The following is a 19,609-nucleotide window of genomic DNA, read 5'->3' as shown; positions in this document are numbered from 1 at the left end:
AAAAAAGAAATAGTCTTTTTCTATCAATGCTTTCTTCTGAATCTTCACACAAGATGGAGGGGAAAGGGTACAAATTAAATATTCATCTCATCTCAAGAAATGATCTCAGGGCCTGGAGAGATGGCTCAGAGGTTAAGAGCATTGCCTGCTCTTCCAAAGGTCCTGAGTTCAATTCCCAGCAACCACATGGTGGCTCATAACCATCTGTGATGAGGTCTGGTGCCCTCTTCTGGCCTTCAGGTATACACAGAGACAGAATATTGTATACATAATAAATAAATAAATATTAAAAAAAAAGAAATGATCTCAGGTGGGCATGGGGACATGATCTTGTAATATTAGACTTGGAAACTGAAGTAGAAGAATCTTGAGTTTAAGAGAACCTGGACTACACAGCAAGTTTGAGGCTATCCTAGGCTATATAGTGGGATGCTGCAACTAAGTAATTCACTAGCTAGCTAACTAGTTAATGGGTAGACAATACACAAAAGAGCAAAAAAAAACTCATAGGAACATCTGGAATGATTAAAGATGTATCTGAGTCTATATGAACCTTGCCAAACTGAACATAAAATAAATCATTGCAGAAACCAAACCTTTCATAGCAAGTGTGCAACCATTTCCTGTAGCAGGCTTTCTTGGATCACCAACCACTACCAAATCAAGACAAGGAGACTTATTGTCAATTATGAATGCTCAGCCTTCGTTTAGGCTTGTCCCACCAGCCTTTTTTCTTTTTTTTAACATATATTAACCTGTTTTTCTTCATCTACATTTTGCCTTGGGGCCTTTAACCTTTCTTTCTGTCTGCATGTTCTGCTTTCCAGCTTCCTCCATGTCTGACTGGGGGGCTCCAGGTGTTGCCCTCTTTCTCTCTTGTTCTCTTCTCTCTTGAGCCTTGATTCCCCTTCTGACTTATTCTTTCTGCCCAGCAATCCTGCCTATCCCTCTTCTGCCTAACTATTGGCCAGTCAGCTTTTTATTGGACCAATCAGGTGCCTTAAGCAGGCAAGGTGAAACAAATACAACACATCTTTACATGGTTAAACAAACGCAGCACAAACAATTGTAACACATCTAGTAATATTCCACAGCCATTTCCAGAGGCGTCTTTCTTATGGGGCTTTATTGCAAGACTGGGAAGCAAGCGCTAGGCTCTGTGTCTGGATTCTCTGTGTGTCTGGACTACCCAGTGTGACTGTGCATCCCCCAGTACTGAGTGCGCGTGAGGACAAGGGGGGCGCTGGAGAAAGAACGGGAGGTGATCTCGTGTTTAAGAACAAGGCAATGCTTTCAGAGCATCGCTCCCCACAGTGAGGTCCTGGAGAAGGGGCCGCAGTTGCTGCCTCTTACAGGAGAACCAGTTGAGGAATTTGCTCTGTTGATAGAGGACTTGCCTAGCGTGTTTGAAACCCAGCATTTACTCCCCGACATTTTGTAAAACCAGATACAGCAGGACTTACCTGTAATCCTAGCTCTCAAGAACTGGAGACAGGAGGGTCGGAACTTCAAGCAAGGTCACCCTCTGCCACTTTGCAAGTTCAAGGCCAGTCTGGGATTCACGAAACTCTGTCTCAAAAAGAGAAAAGAAATGTTCTAAAAATTCTTCCATTGTTAATGTTACAAAGTTCCAAAGTGCCTTAGATCTAAAACACCAATGCCATAGTGTTGGAAGAGTACCTCTTTCTTTCTTTCTCTCTCTCTCTCTCTCTCTCTCTCTCTCTCTCTCTCTCTCTCTCTCTCTCTCTCTCTTTCTTTTTGAGATAGGATTTCTTTGTGTTATACATCTGGCTGTCCTGGAATTCACTTTGTAGACCAGGCTGGCCAAGGTCTCACAGAGATCCACCTGCCTCTGCCTCCCAAGGGTTAAAGATGTGCACCACCTCTGTCCCGAGGCTGAGTATCTCTTAACAGAAATGCTTGCAATTTCTTTGGTGCTTGAAGAAGCCAGTTATTGGATCCCTTCTGGAGCTGGAGGTACAAATGGTTGTGAGCCGCTCGATATGTGTGCTGGGAATTGAATTCTGGTCCTTTGGAAGAGCAATGTATGGTTTTATTCACTGAGCCATCTCTTCAGTGCCTGTATTTCAGAATATTTCTGAATAATTTCTTAAATTATGAGTATATGTGTGTGGGAGTAGGGAGGGTTGTGCGTGTGAGTGCAAGTTCCTTCAGAGGCCAGAAGAGGGCACTAGATTCCCGGGAGCTGGAGTTAGAAGCAGTTGTAAGCTGTTAGGTGTGGATGCTGCGAACTGAACTCAGGTCTTCTGCAGGAGCAGTGGATACATTCTTCATGGCTGAGACATCTATCTGGCTCCAATTTTGGACTATTTGAATAGACTTTAGTACACCCGAATCTAAAAGTTTGGGTCTGGGGAAATAGTTCAGTCTGTAAAATACTTCCCATGCAGGTATGTGGACGTGACTTTGATCCCCAGAGTCCATGTAAAAGAGTCAGGAGTTAGGGTGTGCGCTTGAATCCCAGCTCTAGGGAGGTGGAGACAAATGGATGGATTCCCGAGGCTTGCTACTCAGCCAGCCTAGCCTACCGTTTGAGCTTCAGGTGAATGAGAGACTCGGTCTCAAAAAGCAATGTGTCTGGCGCCTGATGTTGACCTCTGGCCTCCATGTGTAAGTGCACACCCATGAAGGTCAGCACGGACATAGAAACCTGAAACTTGTCCTCTAAATTTTTACTACTTTATGTGTATGGTGTTCTGCCTACGTATGTGTGTGTACCACGTGCGTGTCTCATGTCCTCAGAGGCCAGATAACTGGAGTCACGGTGTGGGTGACGGGAATCAAACCTGGACCCTCTGGAAGAGCACTGAACCATCTCTTCAGATGTCCGAAGCTTTTTCAAGTGTCTCATTGGTTTTCAAAAACTTCAAAATTGGGAGCATTTTGGATTTTACATTTTATATTCCGGAGGCTGAACCTGCACTAATAACTAAACTTCAGGCTTTACTTGGATTGATTGATTTTCTCACTAATGTCTCTTTCTCGTTCTCTGGTCCCTTCCAATACGGGGTTTCACACTGCATTAAGTTGTCCTGCCTCCCCAGGCTCCTCTGACTCTGGACAGCTTCTCAGTGTCTTTCATGACCTTGATAAAGATGAAGTATATTGGCCAGGTACCTTGTAGAGTGTCCTTGTCTGGGGCTGTCTGATTTTTTTTTCATAGTTAGGCTAGAGTTGTGAAGAATGTCATAGAATGTAAAGTGCCCTTCCCATCACACCAGGAGGTAGGACCTCACACGACATCACTGGGACACAGGACCTCACATGACATCACTGGGACACAGGACCTCACACGACATCACTGGGGTACCCATCTTCATCACTGTCTGCCAGGTTTCTGGCTGTGAAGTCAGAGTGAAGGTGAGGGACACAGGTCGTGTAATCAGGAAGGGTGACAAGAGCACAGAGTGACAACAGAGGGTTAGGAGAGCAAAGAGAAAGGGACTCATCTGCTTCATTACAATCTGGCCTAACGCTGCTCCTCACCATGAGGAAGTCTGACCATTGTGGGGGATGGGGGAGAAGTTTAACTCCACCGTCTTTGGAGCCCATGAAGAGCTAATCACTCAGGCGCAGATACTGCCCGTGGGTTTGAATGGGGCCCACCTTTAGAGGAAGCCTGGTTAACCGGCATGATTGCTCCTCCTTGACAGCTGGCCGTGTTTGTTTACTATGCTGTGTGGAAGCCTCAGAAACAGTGGATCACTCTGGACAAGGGGATCTTGGAAAGTCCCTTAACTTACCTCCCCGAGAAGAGGGAAGAAGCCTGGAGGTTTATCTCATACATGCTGGTCCACGCCGGGTAAGGGATGATGACCGACGGTGTCAGAAGAGATCAGAAGTAATTGTTAGGCTGGGCAAAGTGGCACATGCCTGTCATTCCAGCACTTGGCAGTCAGAGGCAAGAAGATCACGGCAGGTTTGAGGTCCACATGACCTACATGTCGAATTTCGGGCCAGCCAGCCACTTGGCCAGACTCTGTCTTAAAACACAAATAAAAACAGGGGGTCTGTGAGATGGCTCAGAGGGTAAGGTAAAGACACCTGCCAAACCCAACGACCCTAGTTCAATCCCCAGAACCCACATAGTGGAAGGCAAGAACTGACCCCCACAAATTGTCTATACACACACACACACACACACACACACACACACACTAAGATTTAATTTTTTAAAAAAAAGTAAAACAAAGCAGGGTGCAATGGAACATACCTTGAATCCCAGCACTAGGAAAGCAGATGCAAGCAGACTCCTGAATTGAAATCTAGCCGGGTCTACACAGAATTTCAGGTCAGCCATGGCTACATAGTGAGATCCTCCCAGAGGATGGGGGGTGGGGTGAAGGAAGAGAGATAAAAAAATCCAAATTGCCACTGATCTGTTTGGAACATTTGTTGTTATAATTGATGATGATGATGATGATGATGATGATGATGATGATGATGATTGGTGTGTGTGTATCTGCCACATGAGCACTGGTGCCCTTGGAAGCTAGAAGTACTGGACTCTGCATATCTGTCTAATGTTAGTATTGATATAAGAATGCTAATGAGCTGAACACCTTTGATTTCAGCACTCTGGAAGCAGAGAACTCTATGAGTTCAAGGCCAACCTGGTCTATAGAGTGAGTTCCAGGACAGCCAGTTAGGGCTACACAGAGAAACCCTGTCTTAAAAAAAAAAAGAGAGAATATTAATGAGATAAGACCAAATCACTATCAAACCAAAAGTAGGTCACCCTACTCTGATGCCGTCCAGTCACCCTTTAGGTGAAGAAGCAGAACTGAATCAACCACCAGTCTGCCTCCTCCAAACGCACTGTAAATATTAACTTGTGAGCATATTGACTGATGCGCACTAGGATTTAACCGACTCTCTACCAGTTAGCAGCTCAAGGAGGTACAGAAGCCGCATAGGTGGAACTGGAGAGAAGGCACAGTGGTTAAGAGCACTTGTTGGGCATGGTCTCATGTGTGTGTCACCTCAGCGCTGTGACAAGTGGCGACAGGAAGATTGCTGGTGCTCCCTAGGTGCCAGCCTAGCTGACTAACACAGACCTCGGGTTCAGGAGAGGTGCTGCCTCAGTGAATGATGGAAGAGAAGCCCTAGCGCCCTCTCCTGGGCTCAGGGTACAGTTACACAACACCTGTACCTCCCTCCCCCCCTACACACACACACACACACACACACAAGAGGGAAAGAAGCAAAAAAGAAAGATAATGAACAGGGAGGCAATGTTTGCTTCCTAGTTTTGTTTACAGTTCCTTCCTCCTTCCCTTCCACCCTCCCTCCTTTCTCCCCCCCCCCCCCCCCCCCCCCCCCCCCCCCCGTAGTTCTTGCTGTTCTGGAACTCACTCTGTAGACCAGGCTGACCACAAACTCACAGAGGTCCGCCTGCCTCTTCCTCCTGAGTGCTGGGATTAAATGCGTGCATCACTACTACCCGGTCATTTACAGTTTCTTTTTTTTTTTTTTTTTTTTAAAGTGTGTGTCGGGAATGTTTTTTTTTTAATATTTATTTATTTATTATGTATACAATATTCAGTTTGTGTGTATGTCTGCAGGCCAGAAGAGGGCACCAGACCTCATTACAGATGGTTGTGAGCCACCATGTGGTTGCCGGGAATTGAACTCAGGACCTTTGGAAGAGCAGGCAGTGCTCTTAACCACTGAGCCATCTCTCCAGCCCCTCATTTACAGTTTCTTAAATGTGAGAGCCTCTCAAGACTTTACTTAGAACCAGGCGACCCATGGTGCTTGCCTGCAATCTCAGTAGGTGGGAGGTAGAGACAGGAGGATCAAGACTTCAAGGCCAGCATAGGCTACACGTCTTAAAAAAAAAAAAAGTGTGAAAAGTGTTTACTCATTGTGTTTGGTCTCCCATGCCCACTGTGGCCAGCAAATTGCTTGTGGCTGTCCTGTTTCTTTGGGGGAGCCCTGTGGTATTGGGTGAATTGAGCTTCACCCATGTGACCCACCCCACCCTGGATTTAAATGACCAGTTTTTGATCTGTGACTAAGCAGACACACAGGGCAGGGTGCTGGGTGCTTCGCCTAAAGCCCGGAGCTTCATGTGCGCCGAGCAAGTGCTGTTTCCTCTGAACTACATCCTGAGCCCTTGAGCACTTTTGTTTTTCATTAAAATTTGTTTTGAGACAGGGTCTCTTGATGTAGCCCTGGCTGTACTGGAACTGTGTAGATCAGACTGGCCTTGAACTCATAGAAATCCACCTGCCTCTGCCTCCCAGGAAAAGGAATGAAAGTTGTGGCCCACCATGCCTGGACTTCATTCTTTTAGTTAGTTTCCTTGGTGTTTGTTTCAGTTATAATTGTTGTAAAGCAAAATTTATACATTTATATTTCTAAAATACTTTTATTTGTTTTACATATCGAAGCTTCAGGTAAGATTTTATTTCAAGCCAGGTGGTGGTGGCACATGCCTTTAATCCCAGCACTCAGAAGGCAGAGGCAGGAGGATCTCTGTGAGTTCGAAGGCCAGTCGGGCTACAAGACAAATTCTAGGACAGCCAAGGCCACACAGAGAAACCCTGTCTCAAAAAAACAAAAACAAACAAACAAAAGAAGATTTTATTTCAAAATAGATAAGAGTTGGGCTGGAGAGATGGCTCAGCCATTAAGAGCATTGACAGCTCTTCCAGAGGTCCCGAGTTCAATTCCCAGCAACCACATGGTGGCTCACAGCCATCTATAGTGGGATCTGATGCCCTCTTTTGTGCAGGCATACATGCAAATAGATCACTATATACATAAAAAAGTCTTAAGAATTATTTTTTAAAAAGAGAAGAGAAAAAAAAGAGAACAAAACAGACAACAGAGTTGCCTGCTTAAAAAAACTAGAATGAAGACGGGCTCAGTGGTTAAGAGGGCTTCATGCTCAGCCAGGAGGACGGTAACTGTGATCCTAAGACTCACATGGAGTGGCCCACAGTTTCAGTGACTCCAGCGCTAAATGATGCGGCACTTTCTTCTGGCTGCCACAGGGGCTCGCTCTCTCTGTCTATTAAAAGATAGGCAATAAGATTCTAGCACATTCTTAAGGAGCACTATCACATGCAAGTCTCCCATGACCACAGCCGCTTGGATATTTGACCAGTGTTTGTCTCTGCAGAGTCCAGCACATCGTGGGCAATCTTTTCATGCAGCTTGTTCTGGGCATCCCCTTGGAAATGGTCCACAAAGGCCTCCGAGTGGGGCTGGTGTACCTGGCAGGAGTCCTTGCAGGTCAGTGTTCTGGGGGACATGGATTCGACACGTCTGGGCTCTTGAGACAAAGCCAAAGGTAATAGATGCCTACAGTGGGCTTTTTGCTGGAGTCAATATTTACTGCACCCAGCATATGACATGCATAATTATAACATGGTAAGGAACATGGTAAGTATTAGAGATGACTGGTCTAGAGATTAGATATTAGAGATGCTACCAGTGCCTGAAGAAAGGTCACAGTGGCTGTTCTCAGATTAACCTTGTAGCATTCACATGATTCAAAACTGCAAACAGCTTGGTGTTTGGATCTTGAAGCCCCTGATCTGCTAGACCAAAGGGCCTGGAGAGTAACATGGCCAGATTTGTATTTAAGAAAGACACTTTGCTGGGTGTGGTGGTGCACGATTTTAACCCCAGCGCTTGGGAGGCAGTCTTCAGAGCCAGTCCAGATCAGCCAGGGCTACATAGATATCCCAAAATAAATAAATGCTCTCATTTTGAGAAAGCTGTAGATTGATATGAGTTCTAAGAAATGGTACCTTAAGATCCCAAATGCTTTGCTCGTTTGTCCCCAGTGTTGCCATCCTGTAAATTTTTAAAAATTTTTTAATTTATTTATTATGTATACAGTGTTCTGCCTGCAGGTAGGCATGCAGGCCAGAAGAGGGCATCAGATCTCATTACAGATGGTTGTGAGCCACCATGTGGTTGCTGGGAATTGAACTCTGGAAGAGCAGCCAGTGCTCTTAACCACTGAACCAACTTCCCAGTCCACCATCCTATAAATTTTAACATAGCAACACAGCCAAGATATTCACGGTCACGCAGTTCATGGTCACACCGTTCACAGTCATGTAGTTGAGAGAGTAAATACCCACAACCCCAGGGAACCCTCACTCTGCCTTTTTATGGCTCAGCCTCTTTCTTCCCAGCTCTCTTCCTTCTTTACCGCTGACAAGCACTAGCCTGTTCTCACTCTTCGTTTGTGTCATTTCAGAAAAGCATCACGGTTAATTTTTGCCACTGCAGAGAAGTATTCTGTTTACGGTTTTGTTATGTTTTGGTTTGGTTTTTCGAGACAGGGTCTCTCTGTAGCTTTGGAGCCTGTCCTGGAACTAGCTCTTGTAGACCAGGCTGGCCTCGAACTCACAGAGCTCCACCTGCCTCGGCCTCCTGAGTGCTGGGATTGAAGGCGTGCGCCACCACCGCCCAGCTGTGTTACAGTCTTGTCTAGTTGTTGACTCCTTAAAGGATAACTGAGTTGTTTTACCCCTTCCCCCATTGCTTTTTGAGGCAGGGCATCCTGTAGCCCAGGCTAGCCTTTAACTTGCTAAATAACCAAGGATGCTCTGAATTCCCGATCCTCCTCCCACCACTTCCCCAGTGGTAGGATTCTGGGTTTATATGGTGTTGGGGTCTCAGCAGCTTTCTGACTTCTAGGCAAAGACCTGCTGAGCCGCATCCCCAGCCTTTCTTTTTTTCTGTTCTCTAATTCTGTTTTCTTTTATGAGTTAGGGTTTCTCTGTGTAGCCCTGGCTGTCCTGGAACTCTCTCTACAGACCAGGTTGACTTTGAACTCAGATATGCACCTGCCTTTGGCCCCAAGTGCTGGGATTAAAGACATGCACCACCACAGCCCAACCTTTCTGTTTTTGAGACTGGTCTCATAGCTCAAGCTGCCTAAGCACTCTCTAATGTAGCCCAAACTGGTCTCAAACACCAGATCCTCTGCCTTAGCCTTCCCCGTACTGAGACTGCAGGAATGAGTCATGTCTTAGGGTTTCTATTGCTGGGATGAAACACGTGACCAAAAAGCAAGTTGGGGAGAAAAGGTTCATTCAGCTCACACTTCAGCATTGCTAGTTACCAATGAAGGGATTCAGGAGAAAAACTCAAACAGGGCAGGAACCTGGAGGCAGAGCTGATGCAGAGGCCATGGAGGAGTGCTGCTTACTGGCTTGCTCCTCATGGCCTGCTCAGCCTGCTTTCTTATAGAACCCAGGACCACCAGCTTTGGGGTGGTACCACCCACAATGGGCTGAACCCTCCCTCATCAATCACTAATTTAAAAAATGCCCTACAGGCCTACCTATAGTCCAATCTTTATCTTATGGAGGCATTTTCTTGACTGAAGTTCCCCCTTGATGATTTCATTTTATTATTTATTTAAATTTATTTGTTTATATATACAGTGTTCTGCCTGCCTGTATGCCTGCAGGCCAGAAGAGGGCACTGGGTATTAATACAGATGGTTGTGAGCCAAGATGTGGTTGCTGGGAATTGAACTCAGGGCCTCTGGAAGAGCAGCCTATGCTCTTAACCTCTGAGCCAATCTCCAGCCCTTCAGATAATTTTAACTTGTGTCAAATTGACATAAAATTGTCCATCACACACTACCACATCTGGTACCAATATTTTTCTCCTTTGTAGCCTTATTTTCAAATAAGATCTCGATGGGTTGTGGTGGTGCACACCTTACTCCCAGCCCTCGGGAGGTAGAGATGGATCTCTGGTTTCGAGGTCAGCCTGGTCTAGACTGAGTTCCAAGATAGTCATGGCTACCCAGAGAAACCCTGTCTCAAAAAACAAAACAAACAAACAAATCCAATAAGATCTCCTGTTTTCAAATATTATTCCTGGGCATTGGATGTCAACATGTGGTTTAGGGATTACAATTCAACTCAGTTTAGTGTTTGCTTTTCCTTTCCTCCTTAGATGATGGGAGATATTTGTCAACTGCTATTGAGAGACTTGCTGATTTGTAGTGTGCAGTGGCAGGAATATGGACAGCAGGAAGCAGTCTCAAGCTATAGTAAACAGAGCTTTGTGAAGGCCTGGTGCCAAGGCTTGGCTCCCCATCAGATGCCCCACCTACTGTATCCAGGTTCTTCTCTTTCTGTTTCTTCCTGCATCTTTTTGTCCTGTCCTCGAATACAGAGGTGTAGACTTGTGGGCTTCGTGCATCTATTACACATTCCTGCTCCGCCCAGGGCTGGATTTGAACCTGTGGGCAGCACTGCCCCAGCATCAGAGAAGTCCTGCAGGAGGACGTGAAGGGTTATCTCACGGTCTCTGGTGATTTGGGCAATTGCTTCTTGGCAGGTTTCTCTCGCCATTCAGGTCTATGGTTCCCAATCTGTTGGGATCACCTGCAAATAGACTAGAACCTAGTGATTCCCAGTGGTCAAAAGAAAGCCAAGATGCCAAATGAGCTCTCTGTCACCCTTGCCTTTTCTCTACGCTTCTCCATGTGCCCTGTCACCTCAGTTTCTTACCCTTGCTACCTTGAGGTGTGCCTGCCGATCCACAGTGCCAGCGTCAGAAGAAACTGTTAAGGCAGAGTGTTGGGGCCAGATCAGATCTGACCCTAGAATTCCCCTTCCCGTAAGCTCACAGGAGCACATGAAAAGACTGAGCTATGCTGCTTGCCTTCCGCTCGGCATCCGCAAGCTGACTGATGGTCACAGACACCTGGAGAGCTCAGGACACCTGAGGCTGCTCAGATCCCTCTCAGATCCCACCAGACCTACTGACTCAGACACTCTGGGGATGGGACCCTGGAACCCACATTTTTGTAGGGCATATGACAGTAGAGTGAACTGTTTCATGTCAACAGCAGAAGTCCCTGCTCTTTCATAGACAAATAGTTTAGTACTGTTAGTTTTCTTTGTATTAGCCTGTCTGTTATGTGACTAGTGCTAATCGGGTGGGGTTAAATGTGTATTTCTGATGGCTCATGACTCCCTCTTGCCGTTTTGGCGTCTCTGAAAGGTTTGTTTGAATCATCTGCCCATTTGAAATTTTGGCTCACGTTCTTTATTGAATGGAACTATATATGACATGCAGATATTTTCTTCTGTCTGCATTTTGTCATTCATTCCCTTTTTCGATTTTGGTAGGGTAGGGATTAAGCCAGTGCCTACATGTTTGCTGAGCGAGGCTGTACAGCTAAGATGCCTCTGCAGCCTCTTTTCTTTCCATACCCCTCTCTTTTTATTAGCTTATTTTTTGTTTATTTATACAATTTGTCCATTTTGGTTTGTGATATATAGAATGACATTGACTTTCTCATGTTGATCCAAGCTCGCTTTGGGGAGGTCAAATGCCACTTGGCCATAGTATGTTATGATTTTTATAAACTATTGGATTCAATTTATTAAAGTTTTAAAAGACTAATTTTGTTTTGTTTATTTGATTTTTTTGTTTTGTTTTGTTTTTGGAGACAGGGTTTCCTTGGTGAGTAGCCTTGGCTGTCCTGAAACTCACTCTGTGGAACAAGCTGGTCTCGAACTCTCAGAGATTCACCAGCTTCTGCCTCCTGAAGCTGGGATTAGAGGAGTGTGCCCACCACCACCAGGCTGATTTATGTTGTTTTTAATTATGTGTATGTAGGTGGGTGTGTGCATATGAGGGCAAGTGCCAGCTGAGGCCAGAAGTATTGGTTCTCTCTCCTCCTCCCCTTCCTCTTCCTCCTCCATCTCTCCTTCCTTTCCTACCCCTTTCTCTCCCTTCCTTCCTCTCTTTCTCCTTTCCTCCCTCCTCCTCTTTGGGGGCCCACCACCCAGCTCCCAAATAATACATGGAGACTTACTCTTACTTCTGAATGCCTGGCCTTAGCTTGGCTTAATTCTGGCCAGTTTTCTAACTTAAATCAACCCGTTTCTCTTCTATGTTTTGCCTCTGGGCCTTTTATCTTTCTTTATTCTATTTATCTTTCTTTACTTCTTACTCTGTGGCTGGCTGTGTAGCTGGCTCCTGGTGTCTTCCTCTACTTCTCCTTTTCTTGCTTCTCTAGAGTCTAGATTTCTCCTATTATTTGCTCTCTCTGCCTGGCAGCCCCACCTATCCTTCTCCTGCCTTGCTATTGGCTATTCAACTCTTTTTTTTTTTTAATATTTATTTATTTATTTATTTTGTATACAATATTCTTTCTGCGTGTATGCCTGAAGGCCAGAAGAGGGCGCCAGACCCCATTACAGATGGTTGTGAGCCACCATGTGGTTGCTGGGAATTGAACTCAGGACCTTTGGAAGAGCAGGCAATGCTCTTAACCACTGAGCCATCTCTCCAGCCCGCTATTCAACTCTTTATTAGACCAGTCAGGTGTTTCAGGCAGGCAAAGTAACACAGCTTCACAGAGTTAAACAAATGCAACATCAAAGAATGCAACAATTCTTTGCATCACTAAATAAATAGCCCACAGCATAAACAAATGTAACACAGCTTAAGCTATTATTCCATAACACCCTCCCTTCTTCCTTTGTTTCCAGGGCACTCAGATTTGGGCAAGTGCTCTCCTACTGGGTCAGATCCCATAGTCCTTGGCTGTAGTTTTCTTGTAATGAATTTGCTCATTTTGCACTAAAGTACTGCTTGCTTCCTACAACAAGCAGGGACGTGTCTTAGCCTCTTCGGCTTTATGGAGAAGGTTAGGTGGAGTTGTCATTACTCTGGGGATCAAACCCAGAGCCTTGCACCCAGTAGGGAGGCAGGCACTCTGCCACTGAGGCATATTCTCAGCCCTGCAATCCCTTCTCACTTCAATGATTGTTACAGGTCAGCAGAGAAGTGGGGTGGATGCCTATAATCCTAACACCCAGGAGATGGAGGCAGGAGGATCAGGAGTTTAAGGCTACCCTCTGCTACGTAACAAGTTTGTAAACAGCTTGGTCTATGTGAGACACTGTCAAAAAAAAAAAAAAAAAAAAAACAAAACCCCAGCAATAAAGCCATCTCAGCCTGTAATTTGCTTTGTGGAAAGATTTTAAAATTTAATTCAATTTTAAAAATAGTTATCAGGCCAGGTGTGGTAGCACAACTTTAATCCCAGCACTCAGGCCAGCCTGGCCTACGGAATAAGTTCCAGGGTAGCCCAAGGCCACTTAGTAAGATGTGGGTTAAAAAATAAAATTAAAAGACCAAAACAACAACAAAATCCATTTCCCATCTTTTTATTTATTATCTGGTGAATATACTGTGGTAAAAATTTTCCCATTTATTGTGTTTTGCTCTTGTTTTTTGAGATAGGATTTTACAATGTAGACCAGACTGACCTTGAATTTGTGGCAGTCCTCCTACCTCTGCCTACCATGTGCTGGGATTAAAAGTATGTGCTTCTGTGCCAACTTTTCATTCTACATATGTATGTATGTATGTATGTATGTATGTATGTATGTGTGTGTGTGTTTGAGAGTACCATGGTATGCATGTTGGAGATGTTTCTCCTCCTCCTCTTGTGTCCCTCCCCTTCCCCTCCCCCTCCTCATAAGAGAAATTTCTTTTGAGAAGTTGTTCCTCCCTGAGTGCTTCCTCAGCACATCCTTTATTTGTTTTCACGTGTATGGGAGTTTTGCCTGCATGCACACATGGCACACATGCATACAGTGTCTGCATGCACACATGGCACACATTCATACAGTGTCTTCATGCACACATGCATAGTGTCTGCATGCACACATGGCACAATGCATACAGTGCCTACATGCACACATGCATACAGTGCCTGCAGTGACCAGACTAAGCATCAGATCTCCTGGAACTGGAGTTATGGGCAGTTGTGAGCTACTAGGAAGAGCAGCCGGTGCTTGTAACAGCTGAGCCATATCTCCAACCCTCAAACATTCTTTTTAACACAAAATATAGATGCTATTACATCCCAAGGGAGGTCATGAGAGGAAAAGACAAACCATGAAAGTAAAAAGCATAGCAAAGACATCATTTGGCTCACCTTTTGGTACAGATATCTAGGATTGGGTTACTAAGTGAGTTTCATCTTGCTTGGAGGATATGATTGGACCTTATGACAAGAAGGATGCTGAGGCCACCTTCAGGCTCAGAGGGTACAGCTATTTTTTATAATTACAGGAGATAAGAATACCTCTAGTACTCAGAACACTTATTTTTTTGTGTACGTGTGTATGTGCGTGTAGACTCTTGTGGAGGTCAGAGGACAACCTGTTGGAGCTGGTTCTTTCCTTCCCCCATGTGGGTCCCAGGGATCAAGTTATTGGGCTTGGCAGCAAGCTTTTACCGGCTGAGCAGTCTCACTGGCCCAGCTGACATCATAGCTAGCCAGGCTACAAAACACATCACCCAGTGCTTTCAGATGATATGTGTATCAAGTCTTTCATGTCCTCTCAAAGCCTACTGGGGACTGTTTTATTCGTATTTCCATGGTATAGACAGGAGACATAATGTCCTGAAGTCATGGATAATGAGTCTGGCTCCAGAGCCTGAGCTCCTGTCTGTTTAACTTTTAGCAGATGTTAGCAGATGTTTAATGTTTCGGAAATAACCTGTGTGCCCGAATCTACATAGCACAGAAGGACAAGGTAGAATTGTTGCTTGCTAATATGAAAATGGTCAAAATGTCTCATATTTTTACTTTAGACTTTTTAAAACCTACTTCATTTATAATTCTTACAGTTCTGTCTGGCCTTTTGTGTTTTATTTCTCCAGGGTCCCTCGCCAGCTCCATTTTTGACCCCCTTAAGTCTCTCGTGGGTGCTTCAGGAGGAGTCTATGCACTGATGGGAGGCTATTTTATGAATGTTATAGTGGTAAGAATTTTGGGGGTGGAAGTCTCAAAGACAGGCTGTCATGTAGCCCAGGCTAGCCTGGTACCTGACATGTGGGCAGAGGATGGCCTTTACTTTGCTCCTCGCCTAGGTTCTGGGGCTTTACCCTTTTACGTGCAGAGATGACAAGCAAAGACCACCGTACCCCATTTCTGGACTTTAAAAAAAATCCAACTTGTTTATTATTTATGTTATAAATATATTTATTATATTATTTTATGTGTATTTTCCCTCTATGTATATATGTGTGCCATGTACATACTTGGAGTGTGTAGAGGTAAGAAGAGGGATCTGACCCCCTCAAGGTGGAGTTACAGATGGTCGTGAGCCATTATGTGGGTGTTAGACTCAAACCCAAATCCTCTGGAGCCATCTCGCCAGCTCTTAGACTTTTTTTGCTTTTTGTTTTCTTTATAAATGAGTAGTTGTTTGATTCAGGGCATCCTGATTTATCACCATTTACTGAGTTCTTAGCTAAGAATTGTTTGGCCACTAGAAGAGACAACTCCCAGTCTGTCTGTTGTAACCCTTTGTGTCAGGCCGTCACCAGGATACCACGTAGTCAGACATCTGTGTTTTGATTTATTAAGTTGCTTCTCCCTCCCCTTTCAAATAATAAACTTTCTTCCCAGGGAGCTAAAGTTCGATTAAAAATAACAGCCTAGGGCCAGCAAGATGACTCAGCAGGTAAAGGTCTTGCCACCAGGCCCTAACGCTTGAATTCAATCCTCATATGGTGAAAGGAGAAGACCTATTCCCACATGTCATGTGACCTACACATGTGAGGCATGGGTGTACACACACACACACATGATACATTTCTGAAAATGTAATTTAAAAATAATAGTCTGCCGTTTCCAGTCTTGTAAAAAAGTGAAGGAAATGCTCAAATATTGGGTAAATCTCTCTTAACTCCTACAGGGAAAGAAGATGAAATAGTAAAAGAATAACAACCAGAAAGGCTTAGAAATATTTTACTAGACTCATCTCTCCATTTATTGACAAGTTAAATGCTAATTTTATGTTACTTGTAATGAAATTATGTAATTTACTGTTGAAATAGGAGCGGCGGGGCTGCGTCCCCAACACCCCGGCCGCTTGGCTAGCTCATGCCCGAAATAACAGCACACAAACTGTATTCATTTAAGAACTGCTTGGCCCATGAACTCTAACCCTTACAGGCTAATTCTCGCACCTGGACTAGCCCATTTCTAATAATGTATGTAAGCACCCCAAGGTGCGCTTACCGGGAAGATTCTAGCCTCCGTCCATCATGGTGTCTCTGCTCCAGAGAGCAGAGTTGTCGGGTCTCTCCGGGAGCAGAGCAGAGTCTGACCTCACTTCCTCTTCCGCCCAGAATTCTATTCTGTTTTCTCCTCCCATCTATGCTTTAACCTATGAGGGCCAGCCAAGCAGTTTCTTTATTGCTCAGCCAATGAAATCAACAGATTGATATGACACTCCCACATCAATTTACATTATACAATTAAGCAGTATATTTTGTTTTGTGGTCCAAAGTACAGCAAGCAGCCTTGTTTTTTTCTGATGCATTTGAAAACTTGACTGTTGGACATATAATTTGTCTTTTAAATCTTTAATGAATAAGCATTGCTTTAAGCTGGGTATGGTGACCCATACCTTTAATCCTGGCACTTAGGAGGCAGAGGCAGGCGGATCTCTATGAGTTCAAAGCCAGCTTGGTCTACAGAGCAAGTTCCAGGACTGCCAGGGCTGCACAGAGAAACCCTATCTCGAAAACAAAACCAAAAGCAAAAAGAAAACCAATAAACATTGCTTTAAATGAAACAGCAAATGAAGAGGGAGTCAGGCTAAGATGACATTTGCTTATAGATCATATTCTTATCTCTTTCCCAGAATTTTCGAGAAATGATTCCTGCCTTTGGGATCTTCAGACTGCTTGCCATCATCCTGATAAGTAAGTGACCTTGGTGAACACTTTACTCCCTCAGTCTCTTCCTCCTCAGCTTTCTGAGGGGCTCCTCGGGGTCCCCCACCCCACCATGAGGGACGGTTGATAGTCTAGTGTTGGGGAGAACTGGCCGCTGGTAGAGGTGCCTCTGTGGATGCGCCAGGACTCCGGATGTGTGCTATGCCTCTCTCCATAGCTTCACTTATGCGTTCTGTTCTGGATTCTCATTTTCGTGCAATGGAGGGCATATGATTTTTATCTGCAAAGGAAAAGCTTAAAAACTACTGAGATAGCTGGGCGGTGGTGGCACATGCCTTTAATCTCAGCACTCAGGAGGCAGAGGCAGGCAGATACCTGATCTCTGTGAGTTCGAGGCCAGCCTGGTCTACAAGAGCTAGTTCCAGGACAGGCTCCAAAGCTACAGAGAGACCCTGTCTCAAAAAAACAAAAACCAAAAAAAAAAAAAAAAAAAAAGCCCGCCGTTAATCCCAGCACTCGGGAGGCAGAGGCAGGCGGATCTCTGTGAGTTCGAGGCCAGCCTGGTCTACAAAGGGAGTTCCAGGACAGGCTCCAAAGCTACAGAGAGACCCTGTCTCAAAAAAACAAAAACCAAAAAAAAAAAAAAAAAACAACCAGAAACAAACAAAAACCAAATCTACTGAGGTAGTCTAACTTCTTCCTAAATTTCTAAATTTTCAATTTGTGTAGGTTCGTGTAGGTAGAGCAGGATGGCCTTGAACTTGAGAAGTAGCTGAGGACAACCTTGAACTCCTTCTCCTGCTCCTACTTCCTGAGCACTAAGATTGTAGACCTGTGTTGTCTTTCCTGGCTTTATACAGTGCCAGCAATCCAACCCTGGGTTTTCTGCAAGGTATAAACATTCTACCAAGTGAGCTATAGTTGTGTTCCATGTCTTGGATCCTTTGTGCAGAAAATGCCATTACCTTCACGTGGGTTGCTAAGGCAATCCTCTACCTGGTCTCTCTGCTCCTGTTCTTGCATTCTATTTCCCATCTAACAGCCAGAATGAGTCTTTCCTGGTCTCACCAGGCAAGCAAACCAAAAATCTCATCAGACTCCTGTCACCCGTACTCAGACCCTCAAAGCCTTCCTGTCACGGAGATGTCAGTCGTATATCAAAGTCCCTGTCTCAAAATCCCCGAGCATCTTCCCCCAGCTCCTCGCCTAATCCCGACACCTACCTCTTTATTCTTAATTCAAGTCCAGAACCTCCTGGAAATCTCTCTGCAACACGGGAGGCTGACCCTCGCCTTTAATTTCTCATTCACCTGTCTAGGGTGAGCCAGAGAATTTCATTTTTAGTAATTGTGCCAAGTAATTTAGTTCTTGGTGTCAAGAGTCATGGCTCCTGCCCAGAATCCCAGCCCTGTGGAGGTCAAGGCAGGAGGATTCCTGTAAGTTTGGGCCCACTTGGGCTAGACAGTAAACTCAAGACTATCCTGGGATATATAGTAAAACCGTATCTTGAGCAAAATAAAGCAGAAGTTCCCAGATGATTACGCTCTTGGTGATTTAGGGGTCGTTTCTGCCTCAGGAAATCCAATCTTGTTCTTCACTTGGTCTGAAAGGTTCTTTCTTTACACAGTAACATGGCTTGTCCCAGCCAGGGAAGGATTCCTGGAGAGCTTCCCCGATCCTCCTAGTAAAACATGACAGCCTGGCCGATGAAATGTCTGGCTCAGTCAGTGGGTAAACATGCCTGCCACCAAGCCTGACATCCTGAGTTCCCAGGAGCCACGTAGTGGAGGCAGGGAACAACTGACTTCTGCGAGATGTCCTCTGACTCCACACAAGCACTGTGGCACACCAATGCACACACCCACACTCGCACACTAAATTAATTAAACATAATATTTTAAAGGACAGCCTATTCCTGACACCCCAATCCTCCTTCCTCTGTATTTTCTCTGTCATACTCAGTATAACATAGCACACACACTGTTGTCTTTTGTTTGCTTGATTGGTTTTTGAAATAGGCTCTCCCTCTGTAGCCTTGGCTGGCCTGGAACTTGGTATGTAGAGGAGGCTGGCCTCGAACTAACAGAAATTTGCCTGCCTCTGCCTACCAAGTACTGGGACTATAGGCATCAACCAACATACCTGGCAATGCACGCCCCCCCCCCCCCCATAGGTCAGGGCTCTTTGCTCTATGTCTACTGTGAGAATAGTGCTGTCAGCTGGAATATAACCAACAACTACTTCTTTGATTAATAAATTCATAACTGGGTTACTGATAACTCCACTTCATTGGGCTGTTATGAGAATTAATGAATTGCTGGAGGGGGAGCTCTAAGAATAGCAGCTGGCCCAGCAGCAGAGTCAAACAAGACAGGGCTGAGGGGAACAAAACTCTATCCAGTGTGGAGATCCGAGGCTTCATCGGGTGTCTTCTCTTCTAGTTGCACTGGATATGGGATTTGCTCTCTACAGAAGGTTCTTTGTCCCTGCAAATGGGTCTCCGGTGAGTTTACTTCCTTTCTTCATGCTTGATGCATGTGTGCGTATGCACATGTACACGTACGTTCATGTTGTGTATGTGGAGGTCAGAGGACAACTTTCAGAATTGGTTCTTGCCTTCCATCCCGTCTCTGCCTCCAACCACACCATAGGAATATAGGAGTGCTATATCCAGATTCCTTCCTTCCTCTTCCTTCCTTCCTTCCTTCCTTCCTTCCTTCCTTCCTTCCTTCCTTCCTGCCTGCCTGCCTGCCTGCCTGCCTTCCTTCCTTCCTGCCTTCCTTCCTTCCTGCCTTCCTGCCTTCCTGCCTTCCTGCCTTCCTGCCTTTCTTTCTCTCTCTCTCTCTCTCTCTCTCTCTCTCTCTCTCTCTCTCTCTCT

General features: G+C 45.1%; 1 protein-coding gene across 4 annotated transcripts in view; it reads left to right on the top strand.

Annotated features, from left to right (window-relative positions):
- Positions 1-19,609, top strand: part of Rhbdl2 (rhomboid like 2) — a 44,043-nt gene that overhangs the window by 22,104 nt on the left and 2,330 nt on the right. For 3 of the 4 annotated variants that reach the window (XM_050161440.1, XM_050161438.1, XM_050161439.1), the window contains 5 exons: positions 3,675-3,823; positions 7,151-7,263; positions 14,704-14,804; positions 16,698-16,758; positions 19,173-19,234. In XM_050161440.1, coding sequence (XP_050017397.1) covers positions 3,675-3,823; positions 7,151-7,263; positions 14,704-14,804; positions 16,698-16,758; positions 19,173-19,234 — 486 coding nt within the window. The remainder of the gene's footprint in view (positions 1-3,674; positions 3,824-7,150; positions 7,264-14,703; positions 14,805-16,697; positions 16,759-19,172; positions 19,235-19,609) is intronic. The other variant, XM_050161441.1, reaches the window with a different exon arrangement.

Source organism: Alexandromys fortis, unplaced genomic scaffold (genome assembly GCF_014885135.2).
Source record: "Alexandromys fortis isolate MF-2015 unplaced genomic scaffold, M_Fortis_MF-2015_v1.1 scaffold_122, whole genome shotgun sequence".
NCBI classification, from domain to species: domain Eukaryota; kingdom Metazoa; phylum Chordata; class Mammalia; order Rodentia; family Cricetidae; genus Alexandromys; species Alexandromys fortis.
This window is presented reverse-complemented; position numbering and strand designations above follow the sequence as displayed.